The sequence below is a fragment of the Microcebus murinus genome, chromosome 27 (assembly GCF_040939455.1).
Source record: "Microcebus murinus isolate Inina chromosome 27, M.murinus_Inina_mat1.0, whole genome shotgun sequence".
Lineage (NCBI taxonomy): Eukaryota > Metazoa > Chordata > Mammalia > Primates > Cheirogaleidae > Microcebus > Microcebus murinus.
The window spans coordinates 5626634-5651297 of record NC_134130.1 but is presented as its reverse complement, the minus strand read 5'-3'; the positions used below and the strand labels follow the sequence as shown (position 1 = coordinate 5651297).

At 64.4% G+C, this 24664-nt stretch overlaps 1 protein-coding gene across 2 annotated transcripts; it reads left to right on the top strand.

Annotated features, from left to right (window-relative positions):
• PIAS4 (protein inhibitor of activated STAT 4) lies at positions 1 to 23936 on the top strand. Of its 2 annotated transcripts, XM_075998266.1 has the most exons (12): positions 68 to 143; positions 4124 to 4233; positions 4627 to 5053; positions 14673 to 14757; positions 15834 to 15875; positions 16225 to 16315; positions 16397 to 16525; positions 16602 to 16707; positions 19466 to 19539; positions 19691 to 19851; positions 22043 to 22173; positions 22261 to 23936. In XM_075998266.1, exons 2-12 carry the CDS (start codon positions 4159 to 4161, stop codon positions 22521 to 22523), a joined length of 1584 nt encoding a protein of 527 aa, XP_075854381.1. In that variant the 5' UTR covers positions 68 to 143; positions 4124 to 4158; the 3' UTR covers positions 22524 to 23936. The 2 variants fall into 2 exon arrangements, with proteins under 2 accessions (XP_012624750.1, XP_075854381.1); XM_012769296.2 differs by lacking the exon at positions 4124 to 4233 and having other exon boundaries at positions 1 to 143.
• Positions 23937 to 24664: the final 728 nt, after the last annotated feature.

Below are 24664 nucleotides of genomic sequence, written 5' to 3'. Positions count from 1 at the left end.
GGGAGGAGCGTGCGCGGGTGCTAATTGGCTCGAGAGGCGGCCCCGCCCGCGAGTGGCGGGCGGTCACGTGACGCGACGGCTGGGGGCTCCCGGCGCGGGGGACGCTGGTGGCCAAGATGGCGGCGGAGCTGGTGGAGGCCAAAGTGAGTGAGCGGCGGCGGCGCCGGCTGGGTCAGGCGGGCCAGGGGGCGGAGGCCGGGCCGTAGGCCGAGGTCTGCGCCTTCCGCCCGGGGCCCCACGGCGCGGCCCGCCCGCGGCTCGCCGTCCGGGCCCCCGGCCCCCGCCCCCAGGGCTCAGGGTGCGGGCGGGGGGCGGGGAAGCCGGGGGCGGGGCCCCCAAACCTCACCCGGGTCTTCGCGCCGGGGGTCGGTGCTCCCGACCCTGCCCGAGCCTTGGGGGTCCAGGTCTCCGCGGGGACAGGGCCGCGCCTCCCGGCTTGGGGCACAGTCTCCCTGGACGGCGGGACGGGCCGGGCTGCTCCTGCCCTCCTCGTTCGTTCCGAGCCGGCGTCCGTGCTCGGGTCTGGGGGAGTGTCCGCGCCTCCCCGCCCCCATGGCACCAGGGGCCGGTAGCTGGGTCTTATCTTCCCCGCCCAGCAAGCCAGCCTGGGGGTTGCGAGTCCCTCCTGCTCGGAAGGTTCCCCTGACTCCTGGGTAGTATTCTGCCACCAAGCCACAGTATGTCCTCTTGGGGTCTGCACCGCAGACAGGGATTGGGAGCCTCTGTACTGCTCCCGCGTTCGTCCTGGAGCCCCGCCCCCCTCCTGGCACTGTCCACACCTCAGGGTGCGCTCTGGGTTAACAGGGTCCCACCCTTTGCCGTCCCCAGGGGCTGGAGCCCTGACCCCTGTTCTTGCTCAGAGACCTTACTCCCCATTTTCAGTCCCCAGTCCTGCGCTCTGCTTTCCTCCTCCTCAGTTTCCCACGGGACAGAATCTGTGGACCTATTGACTCTGCCACTGGGGCTTAGAAGCCCCACACTTGCGGGATCCCATTCTATCTCCAAGCCTTGGCTGCCCCTATATTCTGTAGCGATTCAGACTCTCTTCTCCCTACACAGCCCTGGCTTCCTAGCCCCTTCCCATTCTGCCTGTTACACTGATCCTTGGAGGGTCCCGGGTGGGGCAGGGTAGGCCTCTTTCTTTAGGATAACTCCTGCTGCGTGCTCTGGATCCTGCTCCAGGTTCCATGTTCTGTAGATACTGTCGTCTGTCCTAACTTGGGGCCCCTTTTAACTGCCTTGGGACTGAGCTCAGAGTGACCCTGTCCCGGGAATGTATCTTCTCCAAGTGCCTCCCTGGAGATATGGGTCCAGGACCCTTAGAAGTGCACTCAATACCACTCCTACCAGGGAGACAGGGGACCCCCAGCCCCCTTCTGGTTTTCCCTCCCCGAGGTCCTGACCTACCTGTGTTTTTTTTTTCTCCTCACTCCTCCCTCTTCTCTTCCTGCTGGGATCTGAGATCCAGCCCCAACATTCTGTGATGAGAGGATATACCCTGTCCCCCAGCCCCCAACTCTACCCCCTGCACACTTCTGCCTCTCTCTAGGGTTTTGAAAAACAGAGACTTGCCTTATAGACACGTAGGTCTGAACTCTGCAAACCCAAGGTGGCAGTCTCCAGGCTTGAAGTTCCCTGGAGCCCTGAAATGTGACCTCCTCTTGGGGCCATGGACCCCACTCCTCCCACCCTGGCCTTGAGTCGGGTCTGTAGTCTTTTTTTGTACTGTCCAGGGCCTTGAAATATGATCTGATGAACTCTCCTTGACCTTCTCATAGCTGGGCCCCTCACCCCAATTATATCAAGTTGACTCTTCTTTCAGTTTCTCTAAACTGTGACCCTACATTGGTGGGGGAGGACTTGGGGCTGCGGCACAACTTCCCCCAACCCTAGGGAGCCCTGTGTCTCCTTGAGTGTCTTGCTGCCACCTCAGAGTGCCCTGAATGTCATTGAAATGTCCCCCTTTTTATGGCAGCTTTCCCCAAGTTATCATACTAACGGCCGTAGATTCTGTCTTTGGGGTGCACAGTGGGCTGGTCGGAGGGGAGAACGTTGCGGGCGCTTGCTGATAAACTTTGAAATCTGAGATTCCTGAGGCCCTGGAGTCGGGTTTTGGGGCTGGAGGTGTCCATCAAACCCCCTCCCCACTTTCCTGGAGAGGCGGCTTACTGCTCCTCCTGTGCGCTGAGGAGCCCGTGCCGCAGGACAGCTGCCTCGTCTCGGCTGGTTTCCGTCCCCACGCGGCTTCCAGACACACCCGGAGTGGAGACGCGGCTCTGGAAGCCGTCGGGGCCTGGTGCTGTTTATAAACACGGGGCCGATGGCAGGCAGGTCAGGATGAAGCCAGGGCAGGAAGTGATCTTCAGGGCATTCAGGGCTTCTTCCTGAATGTCTGTGCCCCTCTCAGCCCCCCCAGGTGTCAAGGACAGGCTCCTCGGTGGTGGCAGCTGTGGAGAAATCTGAGTCGGGAACATATGGCAGCCCGAGGGGTGTGCTCTGGGATGTGCAGCCCGACGGAGGGGCTCGTCCTCGGCAGGGCCAGGGGTCCCGGGGCGGGTTGACGTCAGCAGGTTCGCTGAGCCCACCTGCCTTTGGCCCAGGTGCCAGCAGTAAGCGTCCCCGTGACACCGCCTCTCCTAAGGGCTTGGGCTTCTTCCAGAAGAAACATCTTGTCCGCAGCCTTTTTGTCTTCCGCACAAGGTAGGAAGTCAGGCCAAGGGAGATGAGGCGTTTTGTTCTCAGAGCATCCCGGCCTCTCCGAGGGCCAGCAGCCCGCGTAGGTCCCCGGATAGCTGGTGTGCTGGTGAGTGAGGGTCCCCCAGGCGGCTGGGGGTCAGTGGAAGGGACGCCTTCAGGAGCGTGGGGGACAGGGGTCTGAGTGCGCCAGCCCTGCACTTGGACTCAGTGGGCTGTGGCCCAGCTGCGACCCTCTGAGCCTCAGTTTCCTGACCTACATGACGGGCATGGCCACTGTGAGGTTAGGGAGGCGGAAAGACCCTTCCGGCACCGGGCCCGAGGCAGACGCTGGCACCCCGCGTGCTTACAGAGCCACGGGCCACAAGTGCAGGGGTAGGACCTGCAGCCGGAAGAGGCCTCTGCAGGCAGGTGTCTTTGTCCTTCAAACCTGCATGGCCTCTCTGCTTCTGCAGGACCTCGTGTGGTCCCTCCCCTCACCCCTAGCTAGGAGCCGGAGACCCCCGAGCCTTCTGGCATGGGGGCCGCTGCATACACGCCCCAGCGGGGCTGCCTCCAGCTCCGGCCCTCAGACTCTCCCAAGTCGAGTCTCGGTGGTTTACTGGTTTCTTTGGGTGCACTCCCGCCCCAGGTGCCAGCTCGCCATGTCTACTCTTGTCACTCGCACTCGTCTTTTTCCATTCCCCGGCATCTCTTTTTTCCATCAGGTTTGCATTCACCCCTGGCCAGCTCCAGGGCTCTGCGGGTGGCTCCCAAAACCCTGCCAGCCCATCTCTGGAGGACACTTTGCTTAGGTAGCTGGTCGGGAGCTGTCACGGGGTCAGGCCACCACCAGCCAGCCCCTGCTCAGACGCTGGGGTCGGCCGGGCTCTTCCGTTGGTTCGATTTAGCTGGATAGGCCCTGCCAGGTAACGGGGCCAGGTCCTGCCAAACCTCGTTCGTCACTTCCCGCAGCTCCGGTAACAGCCTCTACGGCAGCGGGAGCCCTGAGGCCTCCCCCGTGGACTAGCGGGTCTCAGCCAGGCCGAGCTGCTGCCCTGCTCCCCGGATGCTGGGTGATGTCTGGCGATCGTTTTTAGTTGTCACAACTGGGGTGGGTGGAGGCAGGGCCGCTGCTCAGCGCCCTGCAGTGCCCAGGACAGCCCCACCCCAGAGAACGTTCCAGCTCCATGGTCCGCAGTGCTGAGCAGGAGAGAGCCTGCGGAGACGGCCAGCAGGCATTTCAGGGACCTCTGAAGCACCCGGCTCCGTACCAGTGACCCAGGCAGCAGTGTAGAGGGACCACCCGGGTTTGGTGTGGGGCCTGGGTCTGAATCCTGGTGCTGTCTTCCCCGAGCCACTGCGCCCTCGTCTGTCGTGGCGCCCACACCAACCCAGCAGGGGCGTTTCAGGGGTCAAAGTCAGATAGATGACCGCACATCCCGCTCAGTTCCCGGCAGGTGCCTGGTGTTAAGCAGTGGACCTATGACCATCACCGTGACTAAGGCAAAGGTGTCCGTGGCTCAGCTGGTTGAGCGCTGGCTCTGCCAGGTGCTCTACGTGAGTCACCTTGTCTGCTCCCCCAACATTCTGATGAGGTGGATGTTGTTTTCCTCTCCGACGAAGAGACTGAGGGTCAGAGAGGCTGGCAGTGTTTGCCAACTAGGCACTGGCAGGGACTGTTTGTGGGCAAAGGCAGATTCCTGGTTCCTGCCCTGGGGTGCTTTCGGGCTGGAAGATGGGGAAAGGGAACCCCAAACAGAAGGTGGGGGCTGTCAGAGGAGCTTTGCTGCCTTGGAGATGCTGGGGGAGATTGGGGGGCAAGGCTTGGTTCAGAGGGGCCCCGTGGGGGAGGGCGAGCCTTTGGCCTCAGCAGTCAGGCGCCCTGCCCCCACGGTGGCCTGGCTGTGGCGACGCTGGCCTCTGAGCGCATGTGTGGTTGCTCTTCCCCAGAACATGGTGATGAGCTTTCGAGTCTCCGACCTTCAGATGCTCCTGGGTTTCGTGGGCCGGAGTAAGAGCGGACTGAAGCACGAGCTGGTCACCAGGGCCCTGCAGCTCGTCCAGTTTGACTGTAGCCCTGAGCTGTTCAAGAAGATCAAGGAGCTGTACGAGACCCGCTACGCCAAGAAGAACTCGGAGCCCGTCCCTCAGCCCCACCGGCCCCTGGACCCCCTGACCATGCACTCCACCTACGACCGGGCTGGCGCCGTGCCCAGGACTCCACTCTCGGGCCCCAATATTGACTACCCCGTGCTCTACGGGAAGTACTTAAACGGACTGGGACGGTTGCCCGCCAAGACCCTCAAGCCAGAAGTCCGCCTGGTGAAGCTGCCCTTCTTCAACATGCTGGATGAGCTGCTGAAACCCACCGAGCTAGGTGAGTCGCTGCCCGCAGGGTGCCGCCGCCCTGACCTCGCGGTCGGCCTCGAGGGATGCTCTCTGTGTTGCAGCGAGGGCGGGCTGCCACGGGGATCTTCCTTCCCGGGAAGCAGAGGGACCGTCTTAGATGTCGGGTATCTGTGGCTGTGTCAACGGTTAATCTCAAATCCAGCAGCTTAACACAGTCTGTTAGTTCCTGTGGGTGTGGCTGGGTGGCTCTTGCGGCTGCCTCATCCGGAGGCTCGACTGGGGCGGAGGAGCCTCCCCCTCACTGGTGGCAGGTGGCCTCAGTGCCTGTGGCTTTGGCTCAAGACACACGACCCTCTGTGTGCTGAGAGCCCACGGCGCGCACGCCCCAGAGCCGGTGATCGGAGAGCAAGTGTGCACGGCCCAGCGCCCAGCCCGGTCCTTTCCATAACCTAAGCCCGGGGTGTGTCTGCCTTGGCTTCCGCCACGTTCTGGCGCCCAGACAGCTCTGCTGTGGTGTGGCCGTGTCGGAGGCTGGCTTCTGTGCTCTCTTTTCCCCAGGGAAGAGGGCTGGAAAATCGTATCCCACCTTCCTTCTTCCCCCAGGCTCTTGTTCCTGGTGGCACCCTGCAGGAGCAGCCTCTGACCGCGGGCTGCGGCCACTGCTGGGCTGCTCCTGCCGTGTGTTCCCAAGGGGCTGGATGATGGGGGGTGGGGGGGAAGTCCTGAGGCTCCATGGTCCCCTCTTAACTCATATTTTTGTTCCCAAGTATTGATTGAACACCCGCCGTGTGGCAGGACCTCGCAGTACACAGCAGTGTGGGTGGCCCGTGGGGACTCAGGCTGCAGCCTGGTCCCTGCCTGAGATGCTGCCCTGAGCTTGGGGCCGGGAGGGCCTGCCCAGCCCCAGCCTGCCGGGCTCCAGAGAGCAAGCAAGAGGGGTCGGGTCTTTTGCAGGCTGTGTCCAGGCTGGCAGGTTCTACCAGGGTCCTGAGTGCCCCTGGAGGCCCCACCTGTGGTCTCTTCCTCCTGCCGCACCTCTCTTTCCGCAGCCCTTCACTCAGCATGGGGCACGGAGCAGGGCACACGACACAGCCCTGCCCTTGCGGAGCTTCCCTTCCAGCACCCCACTCATGGCTCGGGGGCCCCCAGCCTGTGGCCCACTCCATGGGGCCTGCCACCTCCCCACGGCCCACCGTCTGCATGTCCCACTCGGCGTCTCTTGTCTTTACTGAGTTGGCACCGTGTGCTGTGGCAGAGCGTGGCCTGGCAGAGGCTGCAGTCCCCGCGCCCCCGCCCCTCGTCCTGGCCTGGCAGTTCAGAACCTCAGTGCAGGCCCCCTCCCACCTGCTGACCCAGCGCCTGGCTGGCCCCTGCTGCGCTGGGCCCCTCTCTGGCATGCATGCCTCGGCGCCAGCCCAGCCTCCTCTCTCCTGCCCCAGGAAGGGGCTGAAGGGGGGAGTGGGGCGTACAGGCTGCCTCTCCCCTCCCACCTGCAGCCCCCAGGATTTGTGAGGTTAGGCTAGAGGGGCTGTCGTGGTTGCAGGTGGGGCTGGAGGAGGTAGAGGAAGGAGGAAGGCCCTGCCTGTGTTTCCTGCAGCCGCCTGAGGCTCCGCCCTCTGGTCCAAGGCTCCACCCTCCATCTTAGTCTCCGCCCTGTGGCCTGAGGCTCCTCCCCCCAGAAGAGGCATTTCACAGGTTGGCCCATCTGCACCTGTCCTAGAGTTGAAATGGTGACGCTGGGGCCCCAGGGCCTCGTCTTGGGCTCCTCCAGGCTGGCTTCTTGCGTTTGTGCCCCTTGTGCCCGTGTCTAGGTAGAAGAGGGGAAGCTTTCTCCCTGCAGGCTTCTCCGGCAGGGCTGGCTGGCTCTGGCGTTTGTTTGGGCCGGGTTCAACTCCTCAGGCCTTGAGCATGACCCGGGAAGCCGCAGGGCGGGCTCGGTGCTGGCCGCAGGGCCAGGGTGGCAGGCCTGTCCCCCTCCTGCCAGATTAGATCGCAGGCTTCCTTCCTGCAGGGTGAGCAGTTGCTCCGCCCCACCATGCATCACTGTGCCCTGAGCCCCCAGGGACCCCAGTCACCTGATCTCCGGGAGAGCCAGCTCCCCTGTCTACACCCGGAATGACTCTGCTGGCGGCTCAGAACAAAGAGGCTGACCCCGCCCTGCTTTTCCTCCCCTTGGCTCTCCGCCCCCATCTGAGCACCTGGGAGGGGCACTCCCACCAGGGCGCACCCCCTTCCCTGGACCCCGTGCTCTCTGGGGGCCAGGTCCTTGGAGGTTTGCCGACGCACGGAGCTGGAGCCATCAGTAGGCCTGTTGTTGCAGGGCTGAGATTCTCTCCCCCACCCCCCAGGGTGAGCTCTGTGGCGCTGGCGTTGCCCAAGGGCCACTTCAGGAGGACCCAGGCCACCAGGCTCTCCTTCTCCTCGCCCCTGGCCATGACCTGCCAGCCAGAATGAGGCCCACCGTCTGGCCTGCTTCCCCGGGCTGGAGACGGCGCTGGGTGACAGGAGCCATAAATCACACGGATCAGGGCCGGGGCTGGGGGAGGGGAGGGCTGGATCTCCTGGGGTGGGGGAGGCTGGTGCCCAGGAATGTCCAGAGACTTGCCCAAGGTCACACAGCAACCTGACTTTGTCCTCCCGCCTCTGACCCCGTTTCTGAGCCCTGAGCTACATTTCCCTGACATAAAGGTTGGTGACCCCATCCCACCAAGGGGAGCCACCTGTCCTTCCCTTCTCAGCCTGCAGCCAAGTCGGCCGGGGCGGCAGGCCCTCCTGCTGGGGCCACAGGGAAGAAGAGAGGCTGTCGTGAGGCCGGGGGTGGGGGGGGCAGAAGGAGGGAAAACACTGGCTGGCAGAGCCGCTCCTCAAGGCCCCCCAACATCCTGCCGCTGGCACCTCTGCCGTGCAGAGGGCGTGTGGCCCCTGTCGCAATGACCCCAGGTGCCCCCCAGAGGTGGGTGGCTCTGCCGCTGGCTGAGAACCCCTGGTCTGGCTGTACATACGCACACGTGTGCCCCTTGTCCGTACTTGGGCCCTTCGGCCAGCATTGCCCAAGCGACAAGGTAGTGGCGGGCCCCGCCCAGCGCTGCACAGGTGGTGGTAGACAGTGCCAGGTGACACTCTGATGGATACATGGCTCCCAGGGCAGGCTGGCAGCAGCCAGAGCCGTTTATTGCACATCTGTGAGGAAGTAGCCGGCAGGAAGGCTTCCTGGAGGCGGCGGCATTCTGTGCAGACGCAGAGGGTCAGTTCCAGGAGGCCAGGCATAGAGGAGGGGGCAGGGGAGTGTGTTCCAGGCAGAGGGACCAGCGAGGGCAGAGCCTGGCCGTGAGAGAGGGCTCGTTCATGGGGCTGAATGGAGGCCATTGTGACCCGGGAGGAGGGACAGAGCAGCCTAGCCTCGGGTGGCAGAGGCCAGAAAACCTGCGAGCGGGGACTGGGCACCCTGAGGTCTCAGTGAGCTTCTCCTGCTCTTACTTTCGGGGATCTGTCTGAGGTCAGAGGGGCCGGGGGGCAAACCTGCCGCCCATAGCCAGGCCTGGCACGGACCCAGTGCCACGGCCCCTCCATGGCATCTTCGAGTCTGTCCTGTGCCCTGGGGCCTGGGCAGTCATGTGGGGGCCTGGGCCATTGTTCCCTGTGCGGGATGGTCTGGCCCACTCGGCTGGCTGGGGCCTCCCGTGCCCACGGTTGGCTGGGGTGGGGACACACAGGCTTTGCTGCAGGTCCGGCCGCCGGGAGCACCCACCTGCTTGAGGGGGGGGATGGACCTCCCAGGACCTGCCGAGGGCCCCCTCCTCCAGCCCAAGTCCTGCTGCCCACCTGTCTCCTGTGACCCTCCCCCAGGGCTGCTGTTTCTCACCACCCACCTGCCCCGTCTGCTCCATCTGTTCCCCACCTGGAGGTCCCCAAGCCCCTCAGCAGCCAGAAGCTTTCCAGACAGAAGGCCACGTCCCTGCTGTTCAGGTTGCTCCCCGACCTGGACTGTGCTGACCGACTCCTGCCCTGTCCCCTCCCCACCCTCCTCTTCCCTCTCTGCCCCTCCTCACTCTGCTCCAGCCACACAGGCCTCCTCGCTGTGCCTCCAGCACACCAGCCGAGGTCCTGCCCCAGGGCCTTTGCACAGGCCGTGCCTCTGGTGTGCTCGTTCCTGGGTGCCCACACGGCTCCTCCAGGGCTCGGCTCCGCGTCACCTCCCCAGAGGCCTCTGTCTGCCCTCACAGCCCTCCTGTTGTCCACCAGAGTTTTCTCCCAGCGCTGACTTTGCTTTTTATGCCTTTATTTTTTGGCATTTTATTTCCGTGTGTTATTTATGTCTCTAGGACTGATGTGTTTACTGTGGCGGAGGGGGGCGGGGGATTGGGGGTGCAGTGTGAGCAAGGACGGGCAGCTGGGAGGCCACAGGGAGAGCAGCGGGGAGCTGACACCTCAGGCTCCTCTTTCCACGGTGACCGTGGACTGTCCTGTAGCCCCACCCACAGGAGGGGGCCAGCCTGTCCCTGGGAACGGACTGGCGGGTTCCTTGCCCTGTGGCTGGAGGGGCTGGGGTTCGGGCCTGGAGGCTCCCAGCTGGGCCTGGCTCTGTCCAGGTGTGGCCGCCAGTGGCCCCTTCACACAGCCCGGCGCCTGTCCGCCTCCTGCGGGGGGTGCCCCTGCGCCCCTCAGGCCTCGACTCCGTGCCGTGCCAACTCGGTCCTGGGTGCCAGTGCGGGACCTGGCCGCGGCCCGGAGTCCCCGGTGGGCGTTGGCGCTGGTGGCTCTCGCTGGGCGGGCAGCGCCTGTGTGCGCGGGGAGGGGCGTCCGTCCCTCTGTCCTGGGCCTGGCTCCACCGGGGCAGGAAGCTGCCAGAAGACGGCGTCAGCCAGCGGGCGAGGGAAGGGGGTCCCATCGCGTCAGCTTTCTAAAATCTCCGTTTCCTTTTCATTTAAACTTTTGTAAAATGACGCGTTTGTCGTGGAAGGCCCAAGCGGGCCGCAGAGAGAGCGGCCGTGACTCCACGGCCTGGAGTGGCCCTTGGTGATTCGGGCTCGCTCCTGCGCCTCCTTCCTCTCCTTTGTGCGACTGTGCGAACATGTGGCTGCGTCCTGGCGGCATTTTCTAACCTCCCCCCATACACTGCAGCATCTGCTCGCGGCATTAAATATTCATCGTCAGCGGCATCTTGTGAGGCTGCTGGCAGCCCGGGCTGGAGACGCGTGCCGGCCGGGATGGTGCGGCCCAGCTGCCCTGCCCGCGTCCCTGGGGGCGGGAGGGCCTCGGCCTCGGCCTCCTCAGCCTGGCCGAGCACCTCCTCCCAGAGCCTGCGCTGCTCCGCCGCGCCGTCACCGTCACCTGGCCTCGCGGGAGCCTGGGAGGTCGCAGGTGCTTCTGGTTCCTGCCACATCCCCGCCTCGATCCGGAAGGCCCGTGGCTGCCCCGTCCGCCTCGGTGCAGCTTACGCCTTGGTGGCCCAGAGAAAAAGATCTGGGGAGGTGATGGTTTTGGGAAAAGGTCAGACAGGGAAAGAAAAACTTGCGGTTTCTAAGCAAGGCGCCCAGGGAAGCCTTTGATCCTGGTGGCCTTTGTGCAAAGACCAACACGGCGCCCGGGAAGACAGTTGGGAGGAATGTTCCAGAAGACGGAATGGCGAGTGCAAAGGCCCTGCGGCAGGGCATGCACAGCCGGTGGGGACTCGAGGCCAGGCTGGAATCCAGGCGCCAGGTGGGCATGCACAGGAGGCCTCCTGGGGTCCTGCGTCCCACTCTGTCCCTGAACAGGGGGTCGGGAGAGGTGGGGTGTGCTGGGAGGCTGCAGCTCTGGCCCTGCGTGAGGAGGGCCTGGGGCACCAGCCAGGTGGGCCGGCAGAGTTGGTGGCAGTGGTCCACACCAGGTATGGTTTTGTTTTTGTTTATGTTTTGAGACAGAGTCTCACTCTGTCACCCAGGCTGGAGTGCAGTGGTGTCATCACAGCTCACTGCAGCCTCCAACTCCTGGGCTCAAGCGATCCTCCTGCCTCAGCCTCCCGAGTAGCTAGGACTACAGGTCCATGCTACCAGCACACCCAGCTAATTTTAAAATTTTTGGTGGAGATGAAGGTCTCACTATGTTGCCCAGGCTGGTCTCAAACTCCTGGGCTCAAGTGGTCCTCCTGCCTCAGCCTCTAGAGTAGCTAGGACTACAGGTGCATGCTACCAGCACACCCAGCTAATTTTAAAATTGTTGGTGGAGATGAGGGTCTCACTATGTTGCCCAGGCTGGTCTCAAACTCCTGGGCTCAAGTGATCCTCCTGCCCCAGCCTCTCAAAGTTCTGGGATTATGAGCATGAGTCACTGTGCCCGGTGCTGGGTGTTTTGAAACCAGAGCTGGCACGATTGGCTGAGGGAGTGGACCTCTGGGAGGACAGAGGGGATGAGGAAGTCATGGACACGCCGGGTTTCTGGCCCTTAACAGCTGATGGGGCGTAATGGCTGCTGACCACGACGGCAGAACCAAAGGTTCGGGGGACGCTCCACAGCCCATTCCGACAGTGTAGCATGGGCCACGTTTCTGGGGGGTATCAGGCAGCCCCGTGGGACACCCCAACAGGACAGTTGGGGTCCAGAGCACGATGCCAGGGGTAGGACCGTGATCCTTGGTGTCCCGTGCCTGGGTCATGGCCTTCCTCACTGTCTGAGCCCTGCCTGCCCAGGCACAGGATGGCAGCCGTTCCCTGGCCAGCTGGGTGGCTCCCGGGCCGCCTGCTGGGGACCCAGGCTCCTCCCCTGCCTCCCAGAAGCCACTGCGGGTGGGGGTGGGGTGTTGGTATTTCAGCCTCCTACCCAGCCTCCGAGGCCCAGCTCAGGTGTCGGCTCCTGCGAGGCCTCCCCGCCCCCTACCCCCCCCCCCAGTAATTGCTCCCCAGGCTCCCCGGGCAGCTCTGGGCGCGTCTGCAGGTGGCCTGTGTGCACCCCACCCCCCAATTAGGCGGTTTCCTCCAGGGCCCAGCCAGGACTCGCAGCCTGGCAGGGCCCAGGGACCCGCCGGGCTCAGCAAACAAGCAAGGTTGGCTGCAGCCATTGCCGCACCTCTTTCCTCAGCGTCGGCCGTGCGCACTGGGCCCCCCCCAAGGGACAGGACGCGCAGGCGCAGGCCAGGGAGGCCCTGCCCAGGCTGGGGTCCGAGCCCAGGCCGTCTGGCTTCTGGGCCTGAGCTGCTGAAACCCACGTGCCCATTGCGGAGCTACCTGTTCTCACGGGCGGGAAGGCTCTCAGGCAGGTTGGCGGATGCGGCCCCATCGCGGCTGCTGCCTGTCTCATAAATAGGGTGCCACAAGCATGTGGCCATGCCCGCTGTGGCATTTGCTTCTGTGGCACAGTCGCCTGGTCGTGACAGTGTCACCCACGGAGCTCAGCCCTCTGCAGGAGCTGTCGGCCGCCCCTAGTTCTAAAGGGCTTGCAGTTTCATGTCCCCTCCCAACCACTCGGGCTGCCACTGTGGCCAGATTCTTGTCCCCGCCCGCCAGACGTTTGCAGAGCCCTCCCTCCGTCTGCGCGAGGGCCACGCCGCTCCGTGCTTCGGGGTCTCTCGTGGCGGAGACGTCCAGAATTCTTCACCCTTTATCCGCGTTTCCACCATTGCGCACTATTCCACTGTGCGATGGCCCAGAATGTTCTTTTACCCAGACCACGTTGACAGGTGTTTAATTGACAGCCCTTTGCCGGTAGAAGCCGTCCCGTGGGTCGTGTGACCCCTGCCTGCGTCACCCTGCGTGTGCGTGTGCGGTCACGGTTCCTGCGACACAGGGTGGATGCTCTCGGCTTGTGTCTGCGCTTCTGCTGGCGTGTGCCCGTGGCCCGCCTGCAGGTTTCTGTCCTGCAGCCTCGCCCCGTTACATGTTACATGTCTGACTTCGCGCGGCGACCTCCCCAAGCGGTTGGACCGTCATGTGACCCCACCCGCAGAGCGTCCCAGTCGCTCCGCATCCGCGCCAACTCTTGGCGTTGTCAGTCTCTTCATTTTAGCCATGCTGGTGGCCGTGTCAGAGGCTCCAAACCAGCCTTGCGCCCCTGAACACATCCCAGCGGCCTGAGATACTTGCTGACATTCCACGGGGGATTTTCACGCTGTGTTCACGGGGTATTTACCTGTGATTTTCTCTTCTTGATGCACCTTGGTTGGGTTTTGGTATTAGGGTTATTCGGGCCTCATGAGTTAAAAAGTGTTCCTGCCTTCCTGTTTGCCAAAAGACTTATCATGTAAAGTTTGTAAGATTTCTTCACTGAATGTATTTTGTTTTTTTTTTCTGTTTTTTGTTTTGTTTTGTTTGTTTTGAGACAGGGTCTCACTGTGTTGTCCAGGCTAGAGTGCAGTAGTGTCATCACAGCTCACTGCAGCCTCCAACTCCTGGGCTCAAGTGATCCTCCTGCCTCAGCCTCTCAAGTAGCTGGGACTACAGGTGCCACCACCATGCCTGGCTAATTTTTCTTTTTTTAATTTTTTTCTTTTTTTTTTGAGACAGAGTCTCGCTTTGTTGCCCAGGCTAGAGTGAGTGCCGTGGCATCAGCCTAGCTCACAGCAACCTCAAACTCCTGGGCTCAAGCAATCCTTCTGCCTCAGCCTCCTGAGTAGCTGGGACTACAGGCATGCACCACCATGCCCCGCTAATTTTTTCTATATAAGTTGGCCAATTAATTTCTTTCTATTTATAGTAGACACGGGGTCTCGCTTTTGCTCTTGCTCAGGCTGGTTTCGAACCCCTAACCTCGAGCAATCCGCCCGCCTCGGCCTCCCAGAGTGCTAGGATTACAGGCGTGAGCCACCACACGCCTGGCCTAATTTTTCTATTTTTAGTAGAGTTGGGATCTTGCTCTTGCTCAGGCTGGTCTCAAACATCTGGCCTTGAGCGATCCTCTCGCCTCAGCCTCCCAGAGTGCTGGGATTACAGGCGCGAGCCACCGCACCTGGTCATTCATTCGTCTTAAACCCTTTTGTTGTTTGACATAGGCATTAAAAGCCATAACTCTCTTTCTGACGACTGCTTTGGCTGCATCCCGCAAACGTTGTATTTTCTCGTTTGGTTCAAAGCGTTTTCTAACTGCCCCGTGCTGCTCTGTCCAGTTACGGTTGAGAGCTCACGGCCCGGACTTGGAACCACAGTGGTCTCCACCCCTTCGCAGAGCCTTCCCCCGATTCATGCAACCAGCAGGTGCTTTGTGACAGCGGGCGAGGTCCTGCCGTGGCATCTCCTAGGCCTCTGCTGCTCCTGTCACACGCCGCTGGGGGCAGCCTCTTGGGGACTAGCGGCGCGCTTGGAGGTTGGCTTCCTTATGTCCCGAGCTGGCCCGGGAGCGCCCCAGGGCACTGTCCCGTGTAGGGCGCCCTGAGGGCACGCGGAGAGTAAGGGCCGGCTGGTGCGTGCTGTGCGAGGGCAGGGTGCATGCTGCCTGTGGGGGCCCCTTTCCGTGTCCCCGTGCGGACGCCTGAGCTGCGGAGGCTGTGGGCCGCCCTGGGCGCCCCTGAGAGGCCCTACGAGGGGCTCGGGCAGGGTGAGCTGAGCGGCGCCCACCCGTCCCACACGTCCGGCCTCCCACTTCCCGTTTCCTGGTCCGACGGGGTAGGCGCGTGGGAGTGGCGGGCTGCGGGGCCTGCCGGGGGACCCCACGTGGCGCTGACCCGCGTGTGTCTCCAGTCCCACAGAGTAACGAGAAGCTCCAGGAGAGCCCGTGCATCTTCGCCCTGACGCCGCGGCAGGTGGAGCTGATCCGGAACTCCAGGTGCGCGGGGCCCCACTGTCCGCTGCCGACCTGGGGTTGCGGGAGGTCGGCCTCGGCCGCCGCGGGCCCCACTCGGTCCAGGGCAGCGCAGGGAACCCGAGTGGTCGATCTAGAAAACCCCATCCTGGGCTTCAAGAGCCCAGGGCCAGCACTCGCTCACCCCTCCGAGCCCTGAAGCCCGCGAGCGGCAGACTGTCCTCCTTGGACAGGGCCCCGCCCGGCCGTTGTCTGGGGAGGGCCGGCCTGGGCACTGCCGGTGCTGAGCCGCGTCCCTGCCCCACCCGCCCCTGCCAGGAGCTCCCTGCTTTCAGTTGACAACCACAGATGTCCCCAGCCATCGCCGTGTGTCCCCTGGGGGCAGGATGGCCCCCAGGTGAGGACTGCTGAGCCTCGGCGGCGCGGGGTGGGGAGTGGCCACGCTGGGCTGCGCTCCCTCACTCAGGCTCCACGTCCCGTCTCTGGCTCTGCCTGTCGTGGGCATCTTACATAGGCACAGTCGCACGCCGTGTCCCGTGTCTGGCATCTCTCGCTGAGCACGACGTCCTCAAGGTCCCTCCACGCTGTGGCCTGTGTCAGAGCCTCGTCCCTTTCCGTGGCTGTGATGCTCCACTCGTGGATGGGCCGTGTTGGGTCCGTCCACCCACCCGTGGGCGGACGCTGGGTGCTTTCCACGTTGTGACTGTCGTGGGTTGTGCTGCCGTGAGCATTCACGTGCGGGTCTGTAGGTAGAGACGTGACTTCTCGCTTCTCTCGGGCATTCTTGGGTGTGTCCCCCTGTTGGGCCCTGGCCGGGCGATGCTGGTCTGCGCCTCTGTGCCTCCCTTCACCCAGGCACGGCTGGCCTCGCCACCCGCCCCGCTCCCGGGGCTGTGTGCGTGACTCCCGCGCTCCCAGCGAGCACCGGCCCCTCGAGGGGCCACGGACACCCTAGTCCACCCAGCATGCGGGGAAGGGGCCTGGGGTGCGGGCAGCCCTGCCCAGGCAGGGTCCCCTCCCTGCTGGCCTGAGGGGCAGGTGTGCTGTGCCGCCCCCGCCCCGCCGACCCGTCCTTTCCTCCCTGTCGGTTTGCTCCACAGAGAACTGCAGCCCGGGGTCAAAGCCGTGCAGGTCGTCCTAAGGTAGGCCCAGGTGTGCCCACGACCCCAGCGGTGGGCCCTCGGGACCCCGCCCCCTCTCCATCCTGGGTGGTGCAGCCCTTCCACACCCCGTCCCGGACGCATCGTGGCCCGGGCCCCTAGAGTCTCCAGCCAGTCTCCTGCTACCCCTTCCTGCCATCATCCTTGCCAGGGACACTCCACCGTCCCCTCAGCCACTCAGGCAGACGCCAGGGCCCCGTGAGCCCCACATACGGTGCAGCCACATGCCACCTTCTCCACTGTCCCTGTCACTACTGTCCAGCCCCCACAAGAGTTGGCCCTGAAGCACGCCCCCTCCTCTGCCTGAGGCCCCGGCCCCTTGTCATTGCAGAATCTGTTACTCAGACACCAGCTGCCCGCAGGAGGACCAGTACCCGCCCAACATTGCCGTGAAGGTCAACCACAGCTACTGCTCCGTCCCGGTGAGCCCGCCACCCCAATCGCTGTGGGGACGGGGCCCGTGGGGGCGGGACCGTGGGACACTGCGGCCTGTCTGCTTGCAGGGCTACTACCCCTCCAACAAGCCCGGAGTGGAGCCCAAGAGGCCCTGCCGCCCCATCAACCTCACCCACCTCATGTACCTGTCCTCCGCCACCAACCGCATCACCGTCACCTGGGGCAACTACGGCAAGGTGAGCGCGCCCCCGCCACCCGGCCCCAGCCCACCCAGCCCTGGCCCAGCCCTGACCTCCAGCCCTCTGTCCCCAGAGCTACTCGGTGGCGCTGTACCTGGTGCGGCAGCTGACCTCGTCAGAGCTGCTGCAGAGGTTGAAGACCATCGGGGTGAAGCACCCGGAGCTGTGCAAGGCTCTAGGTGAGCAGGGGGTGCCAGGGGGACACCTGGGCCCGGCCCCTGCCCCACAGTTGGCTGCCACCCGGCTATCAGGACAGTCCAGTTCTGTCCCTGAGGGCCCTGCGTTCCCTGGGTGTGAGTGAGGTGCGGGCCCAGCCCTCGGGGCTTCTGGTCTGTCAGGGGCCTCCCGGGGGGACCTGGGCCAGCCAGGGTCCAGCGCTGGGGCCCCGGGACAGCCTGTTGCCTGCGGGTCTGGCAGCAGCGTGGCGGAGAGGTGTCTGGAGGAAGCTGGAGGCAGAGCCACGGGCAGAGGCCCCAGGCAGGGTTGAGCCCCGGCTGCAGCCCTCAGGGTCCGAGCCACCGAGGAGTGGGGCCGCATCCTGAGGGCAGTGCAGAGCCAGGAGGGGCTGGGGGACCGCGGCAAGCCAGGCACTGAGCAGACGCCGCTGGCCGCTGCTCGGCGGGCCGGGGGAGCAGGCGGCGGGAGTCGGAGCGTGAATGCCGAGGCTGAGTCTATCTTGTTTGTGCTCGTAGCAGCCAGACGTATTTTTTAGAGTGACACACAGGGCATTTTAAAAGCAAAACCCCAAGACTGGCAGCTGGACGGCCCTGTCTGTCCTGTGCCCTGTGCACCAGGGCACAGCCAGGGCCCGGCATGTCCTGCTTGGCCGCTGTATGGCCTCAGGCAAGTTTCTGCCCCTCTCTGGTGGCTACTCTCTTCGTGAGAACAGACCCGAGCCATCTCAGTGGCATCCAGGCCCCTCTCTGGGTCCCACTGGGCCGGGGTCTGGGTGTTGGTGGCCTGTGTCTGTCCCATGGAGGGCGGGGCGGCGCCCTGCCTGGGACTTGGGGTGGGCAGGCAGGCCGGGGAGGGTGGTCCCTGGGCCGGAGCTAACCCAGCCCCTCCAGACCTCGACGGGCAGGCCTTGCTCACCCTCCTGGCTCGAGGCTGGGCCCCTGCCCCTGACATCCGGAAGCATGGAGCGGAGCTGGCATTTTAGGGGCGCTGTGAGCCCCGTCGTATTGAAGACCCCACCCACTCCAGGAATCAGCACCCCCTACGGAGGAGGATGGGAGGGGTGATGTGGGGTCACCCAGGGCGGTGGGGCCTGATGATGTCCCTGTCTGACTGGGGACACTGCTGCAGAGTGGCAACCTCAGAGCCCTGTGACCCCAGGCCCCACTGGCCCTCCACCCCCCACCTGCCTCTGCCACTGGAGACAGTGGCTGCCCGACAGGGAGGAGGTGGGGCGGGTGGGCGGGCTGGGCAGGGGCGACTGGGCACCCGGGAGCCCTGTGGCACTGGCCGTGGGGGCCCCTCTGGGGACTGAAGCATCAGGTTTCCTCTGAAGCTGGCCCCAGGCTTGGCGTCTGGTCGCCGGCTTTCTCTCTAGGCGACTCGCAGCTCAGAAATCCCGTTCGTTGTCGCATTTGCACCCTTTTGCGCACGTGGTCTTTCCGTGCACGGGGGAGGGAGGTCTCGCTTGAAAACCAAACTAGGCTCGGCACGCTGTGCTGAGTCAGGGGGTTCACCTGAGCACGGGAGTTGGAGGCTGCACTGAGCTGTGATGACACCACTGCACTCCAGCCTGGGCGACAGAGCCAGACCCTGTCTCAACAAAGAAAAAAACAACGTCCGCCTGCATCCCCTCCTCGCTGCCTTGGAGGGTTCAAGGCTCTCGTTAGAGCAGGAACCAAGGGGTGCAAATTCATACTGGGGTGTGGGTGACTGACGTAGCCTTGGCTCACGTGGGCGTCCCTGTTCAAGGCTGAGCCACTGGGGGGCCCCCAGGTCCTCATGTGGGCTGTGGGTCAGGCAGGCCCGGCCTATGGGGACCCAGGCTAGGGGGTCAGGAGGAGGCAGTGGCCCCTGAGCTTGCAGAGATAAGTGGTTTTCCAGGCAGGTAAGGGGGAGGGGAGAGTTGCAGGCAGAGAGAGCAGCAGGACAGCCAGGCTGGGGTGGGGACAAGCTGGCACAGTTGCCCTGGCTTCCTGGAGCGTGGGGGACAAGGGCCCAACAGTCTGGGGGGAGAAGAGAGAGACCGTGCAGGCCCTGGGTCAGGTGGTGTCTGCCCTGGGGGTCCAGGGCTGGGGTCTCCTCCCGGCTGGGGCTAGGCCGGCCGTGGCTGGGCTTATCTCGGTCTCCCCACGTCCTGGAAGCAGAATGTGCAGAAAATCACCAGGGAAACCGACGGCCACTCACCACCCAGGGCTGCCCTCGAGGGGCTTCCTCCCGGGCCTGCGGGCTGTCCTAGTGGGGAAGAGGGACCTCTTGCCCAGAGTGTCATGTGTCGTGCGCTCCCTGCCTGCCATGCAGTGTTGCGGCAAAAGTCAGAGCCACTCCTGGTGGCAGTGCCCGGTGGCTGGGCGGCGTCCTCTGCTGCGATCGGGAGGCCACAGGGTCTGTCTCAGAGAGGGCGTCCCTGCCTCGCTCCCGGCTGTGTCCTTAGCGGTGGTGTTTTGGTGGCAGCATGAACAGTCGCAGCGAATGACCCTGTGGGTGGCCATGTGTTGCCCGGATCTTCCTGTGGGACGTACAAAGCCCCAGCAGGTGGGGAAGACCCCATCGGGCACCTGCTTTTTGGGGTGTCAGTTGGCCTGGGGCAGCCGGGCCGCAGTCGGCAGTGACGGTGGCTGCTGCCCCCTCTCAGGGTCCCTCAAGGCCCAAGCTATGCAGTAAAACTGGGGTCTCATCATGGGGGGTGGGTGTCGGGGGTGCCCCCAGCCAGGCTGCCCCAGCCCTCCCCTCCCCTGACGGTGCCCTCTGCCCTCCCTGCAGTCAAAGAGAAGCTGCGCCTCGACCCCGACAGCGAGATCGCCACCACCGGCGTGCGCGTCTCCCTCATCTGCCCGGTGAGTCGAGCGGCCTCACTTCCCGGCTTCCGGGTCTTGGGTTTGGTCTCTCAGTGTCCCCGAGGCCGCGAGCGAGTAGCAGGCCCACACGGGACGGGAGAGCGAGGTGGGGCCGGGCCGGACCCTGCTCACGCCGCCTGCCCTCCCGCAGCTGGTGAAGATGCGGCTGTCCGTGCCCTGCCGGGCAGAGACCTGCGCCCACCTGCAGTGCTTCGACGCCGTCTTCTACCTGCAGATGAACGAGAAGAAGCCCACCTGGATGTGCCCAGTGTGCGACAAGCCGGCACCCTACGACCAGCTCATCATCGACGGGTGAGTCTCGGGCCTGCGCCGGGCTGGCCGTGCCTGAGCCTCCTGTCCGCGTCCTGCGCGCCCTGAGGCCCCAACCTGCCTCTGCGTGGAGCGGGGGCACGCGGCTGGTCGCAGAGCTTTGGAAACTCCAGGCCATGAGAAAGGCAGTTTCTTTCCCGCAGAACTTATCAGGGCCTTTGCTTCAGGGCAGAGCGTAGCTGGGGCAGCAGGTGTCTCAAGTCCCCCATTGTTCCCAGGTGGCTTGGGCAAGTGTGACCTGGAGCTCCCACATAAAACGGGGGCCCAAGAGCCCAGCCACGAGGTGCTGGGACCCAGGGAGCTGCTCCCCGAGGCGTCCTGCCCCTGGTCGTGACTGCACAGAAAGGGGAAAAGGACAGACGGCTCCCAAAAGTTCCGTCCTGCGCTGGCCCTTCCTGGGGGTGCAGTTGTGGCCGGGCTGTCCCTGGCCTACACTACAGGCCCCGCCCGGGCCACGGGGACAAGAAGGACAAGTCTTTTCTGCTCAAAGGGGAAACTGCTCTTTGCTCAGGTCTTAAGTTTCCAGAAACTGAGCTCTGTTGTCCGAGGCACCTGATGCGGCTCCCGCCCGGCGCCAGCCGCGCCCCCACCTGTCCCGAGCCGGCTAGGGCGTGCAGTCTCGCCGGCGCGAGCTTGTCCCGTCACAGGGGCAGGCGCAGCAGGGGCGGCAGGCTGAGTCCTCAGCCTTGGCTGGGCTTGGGGGGCGGACATGGATTTGTTCCCCAGGTGCCCCCCTGCCCAGGTGCGTGTCCCTCTCCCGGGAGGTGGCCACGGGCCTCCCCGCTTCACCGATGAGGAAACCGGGGCTCAGAGGAGCCAGCCTGGCTGTGGACCACCCCCAGCTTGCAGGTGGTCGGGCTGGGACTCGAACCTGGGGCAGGCCAGCTCAGCCTGGGTCCGCTCCCCTGAAGGGCCAAGCTGCGGCCTCCATGCTGCCCGGCCTGGGTGGAGCGAGGAGGCCCTGGGACCGGGCACGTGGGCTGGACCTGAATGGCCGCTCTGTTCCCGGCCTGGCAGCTGTGCGGCCTGGTGCCCGCCTCCCCCACAGCCCCAGAGCCCGGGGTTCAGGCCGGGGACCATGACAGCTCCAGGGGCCGACGGGCTGGGGCAAGGGGCTTCCCGGAGATGGAATCCTGGTTCATAGATTCATTCCACGAGGCCCTGTCACCTTGTCTGTGCCTGGCCCTGATCTGGGTGACCTCAGGGTCCCCAAAAGGACCCTGTCCCTGACTCTGCCTTCAGGGGACCCTCCTGGGGGGCAGATGGGAGGGCAGGCTGGACCTACACTCCTCTTGATGTGGCTCCCTGGGGCAGGGAGGGAGAGAAAACGTAGGTGGGGCTTTGGAGGGTGAGTAGGAGTTTTGCAGGCAGGGAGCTGTGCTCACACCCAGCTGAGCACCTCGAGTGGCGTGGTGGAGGCCTCCGGGTGGGGGTGGGGGTGCAGCCGTCCTGGGCGGGAGGGGTCCTGTCAACCTCAGAGCAGGACAGGCCTCTGCCCTGTGCAACCCAGACTATCACAGTGGAAGGTGCCTGGGAGCAAGTGCGGCCCTGAGCGCCACACCCACCCGTGCTGCGGGTGGGGAGCCCGATACCCTGGCAGGAAGTGGCGGGGGTTAGGTCCAGAAGCTGGGCCAGCCACTGGCTGTGTGGCCTTAGGGCCATGGCCCCTCCTGGGTCTGTGCCCCGTCTGCAGAGTGGGCGGGTCCCTCGGAGCCAGCGCGTGGGGACCTGTGGGACTCCCAGCCCTGCCCGTCTGTGGGGCGGGGCCGCAGCACCGTCCCTCCGGGCTGCGTGCACGCAGGCACGCACCGCTCTGGCCACTTGTCCTTGGGCAAAGTCACCTCTTAGGCTTCGGTTTCCTCTTCTGTAAAAACAGCAGCACAGAGTCAAAGTCGGGGGAGGAGGGAGAGTGGGGGTGCGGCTGTGGGGTGGGCGGCAGCCCTGCGGCCCCAGCCCCTCAGTGAGTGGTGCCCCTCCTCATGGCCCTGTCCCTGCAGACCCCTTGCCAGGGCCTGATTGTGTGTCCCCGCGGGGCGCAGCACTGAAGCCACCTGTGGGGAGAGGTGGGCGGTGACCTGGCGCTTCTGGGAGGGCGGAGGGCACAGGGGAGCCCAGGCCAGGACGGGCGGGTGGGGGCGCCCCCGGCCCGGCATCAGCTTGCTGCCCCGCCCAGGCTGCTGTCGAAGATCCTGAGCGAGTGCGAGGACGCAGATGAGATCGAGTACCTGGTGGACGGCTCGTGGTGCCCGATCCGCGCGGAGAAGGAGCGCAGCTGTAGCCCCCAGGGCCCCATCCTCGTGCTCGGTGAGTCCCGCCCCCTGGCCAGGCCGGCCGAGCCCCCGCTGGGCGGCCAGACGCTCCCTGAGCACCTGCGCCGTCCTGTGCCCGCAGGCACCTCGGACGCCAACGGGCTCCTGCCCGCCCCCAGCGTCAACGGGAGCGGCGCCCCGGGCGGTGGCGGCGCTGGCGGGGGCTCGGTCAGCAGCACGGAGAACGGCAAGCCGGGAGCGGACGTGGTGGACCTCACGCTGGACAGCTCGTCGTCCTCGGAGGAGGAGGAGGAAGAGGAGGAGGAGGAGGAGGACGAGGACGAGGAGGGCCCCCGGCCCAAGCGCCGCTGCCCCTTCCAGAAGGGCCTGGTGCCGGCCTGCTGACCGCCGGCGGACGCTCCATTTTTGTGGTGCTCAGCGGGGCGCGGCCGGCTCGGTGCAGGGGGAGGAGTGGTTTATTTTTTTTCTTTTTACTGTCATTTATTTTGTTTTTCCACCCCTTTCCCTGGCTCCTGGCACCTGTACCTCTGGACTCTCCTGTCGGGGGATTAAAAAAAGTAAAATGACAAAAAAAAGGTACAAAAAAGAAAAATGAAACAAACAAAAAGTCAGACTCTTAACAACGAGGCCAGCCACGCACACAGCCGCTTCCGCTGGAGCCCGCGTCGGAGCTGACCGGGGCGGGGCGGCGGGCGGGAGGGACCCAGGAAGCCGCATGAGCCCTCCCCTCCGCGCCGCCCCGGCCACCGCCGTCCTTGTCCCACGAGCATTCCAGCTGGCGCAGAGGCGCGGGCAGGCGGGCAGGACGGCGGGCGGGGCGGGGCGGCCCCTCTCTCTGGCGACCACCACTTTGACATTCGTCTTTGCTTTTCTCTCTGCAAACGGGTCCTCAGCCCGGACACCCTCGAGCGCCCGCCGAGCAGCGAGCATTTCAGCCAAGAAGCCATGGAGTGGGTTGGGCAGGGGGGCGGCGGGCGGGGGCGGGCGCGGGCGGGCGGCGGGGGCTGGGGAGGGCTTAGCCACAGATGTGTTGTATTTTTCGAAAGTGCAATAACTTGGTATTTTGAAGACCCGGTGTGTGGCCAGGACCCCCCGGGAAGGCAGGGGCCCCAGGGAGCGGCACCGTGTGGCGTGGGGGGTCTCAGTTTTCTAGCCAGCTACCTCGGTAACTCCAATTCAGGTTAACTTCCCTACGGAACAGCACAGATGTTCCCAGCTGCCGCTGCCGCCGCCAGGCCCCGGTCTTCGGGGCAGGGAGGGCAGTCGCCTCCCGAGGGGCAGCAGGGACCCGGCCCCGTCTCGGGTTTGGGTTGGTTCCTCTCCCTTCTTTTTGCTCTTGGGTTTTCCACCGGGCGGGAGGCTGGCCTGGCGTCCCATCCCGGGAGCCTCGCTCTGCCAGCAGGACCCAGCCCGGCCCCTCTGGGGTCCCTTCCCAGGCCCCCAGCCCTCGGCCTCAGGGGTCCACAACCGTGGGGCTTCCGGGCCCTGTCCCCGGGAGGTGGCGGGCACGGCCCGCCCTGGGTCTCCGACGCCCCGTTCTGTTGTGCTTTTCCCTCCCCCCAGCAGAATCATTCTTTGTATGAACAACTCTCTAGTCAGGAAGCAATATCATTTCAGGTCTGCAGAGGAAAGGGACATAGATCTGGTCGAGGGCAAACCCAGTCTCACTGTATAAACCGGCTGCGCAGCCCGGCCCCTCCCGCCTGCCCTGCAGCTGCGGGCCGCTGTTTTCTAATATTTGTATTCTAATTTAATTGTTTTTAAAAAACGCAAATAAAAAAGGTCGAGGTGAAGCCACCAAGGTGTCTGCCATTCTGTGTCCTCCGTCTTAAGGTGTGTCGCCGGCACGAGGCGCCCCGTGGGCTGGGGTCAGGCGCGGAGGACAGATTGCGTCTTTCCTTCGGTTGCCCGAGGTTGGGGATTTAGAAGGCACAGCGCGTCGCCAGCGAGGCAGGTCATGCCTTGAACTGCCAGGGCGTGGTGTCCTGCTGCACTAGGACACTTGGGAGAGGTGGCTCGGCGAGAGGAGGTTGTGCCTGGCTCCCCAGGTGGCTGAGAGGGCACAGGAAGGGCCAACCAGCACGAGAAGTGACGTCAGGGAAACGCGATTCAAATCCAGGCGCAGTGGCGCATGCCTGTGGTCCCTGCCACCAGGAGGCTGAAGTGGGAGGATTGCTTGAGGCCAGAGACCAGCCTGGGCAACATAGCAAGATCCCATCTCTACACAATTTTTTTTAATTAACCAGGTGTGGTGGCACACACCTATAGTCCCAGCTCAAGGATCGCTTGAGCACAGGAGTTGGAGGCTGCAGTGAGCGATGGTGACGCCACGGCACTCCAGCCTGGGAGACAGAGCAGGACCCTGTCTGTAAAACAAATTATTTTTTAAATAATTAAAAATCCACAGTGAGATTCTCCATCACACCCACCAGGATGGCTAGAACAAAAGCCACCCGACAGCAGCTGGCTGTGGAGGAGCGGAGCCACGCTGGCGGCCGCTCGGAGGCCGGGTCTGCGGGAGCGCC

Bases quoted from the DNA above. Each gene is read 5' to 3' on its own strand.
- PIAS4 (XM_075998266.1), top strand. From the start codon at position 4,159: ATGACCATCACCGTGACTAAGGCAAAGGTGTCCGTGGCTCAGCTGGTT. The intron at 5,054-14,672 runs GTGAGTCGCTGC...GTGTGTCTCCAG, and splicing joins GCTGAAACCCACCGAGCTAG to TCCCACAGAGTAACGAGAAG. The intron at 16,526-16,601 runs GTGAGCGCGCCC...CTCTGTCCCCAG, and splicing joins CCTGGGGCAACTACGGCAAG to AGCTACTCGGTGGCGCTGTA.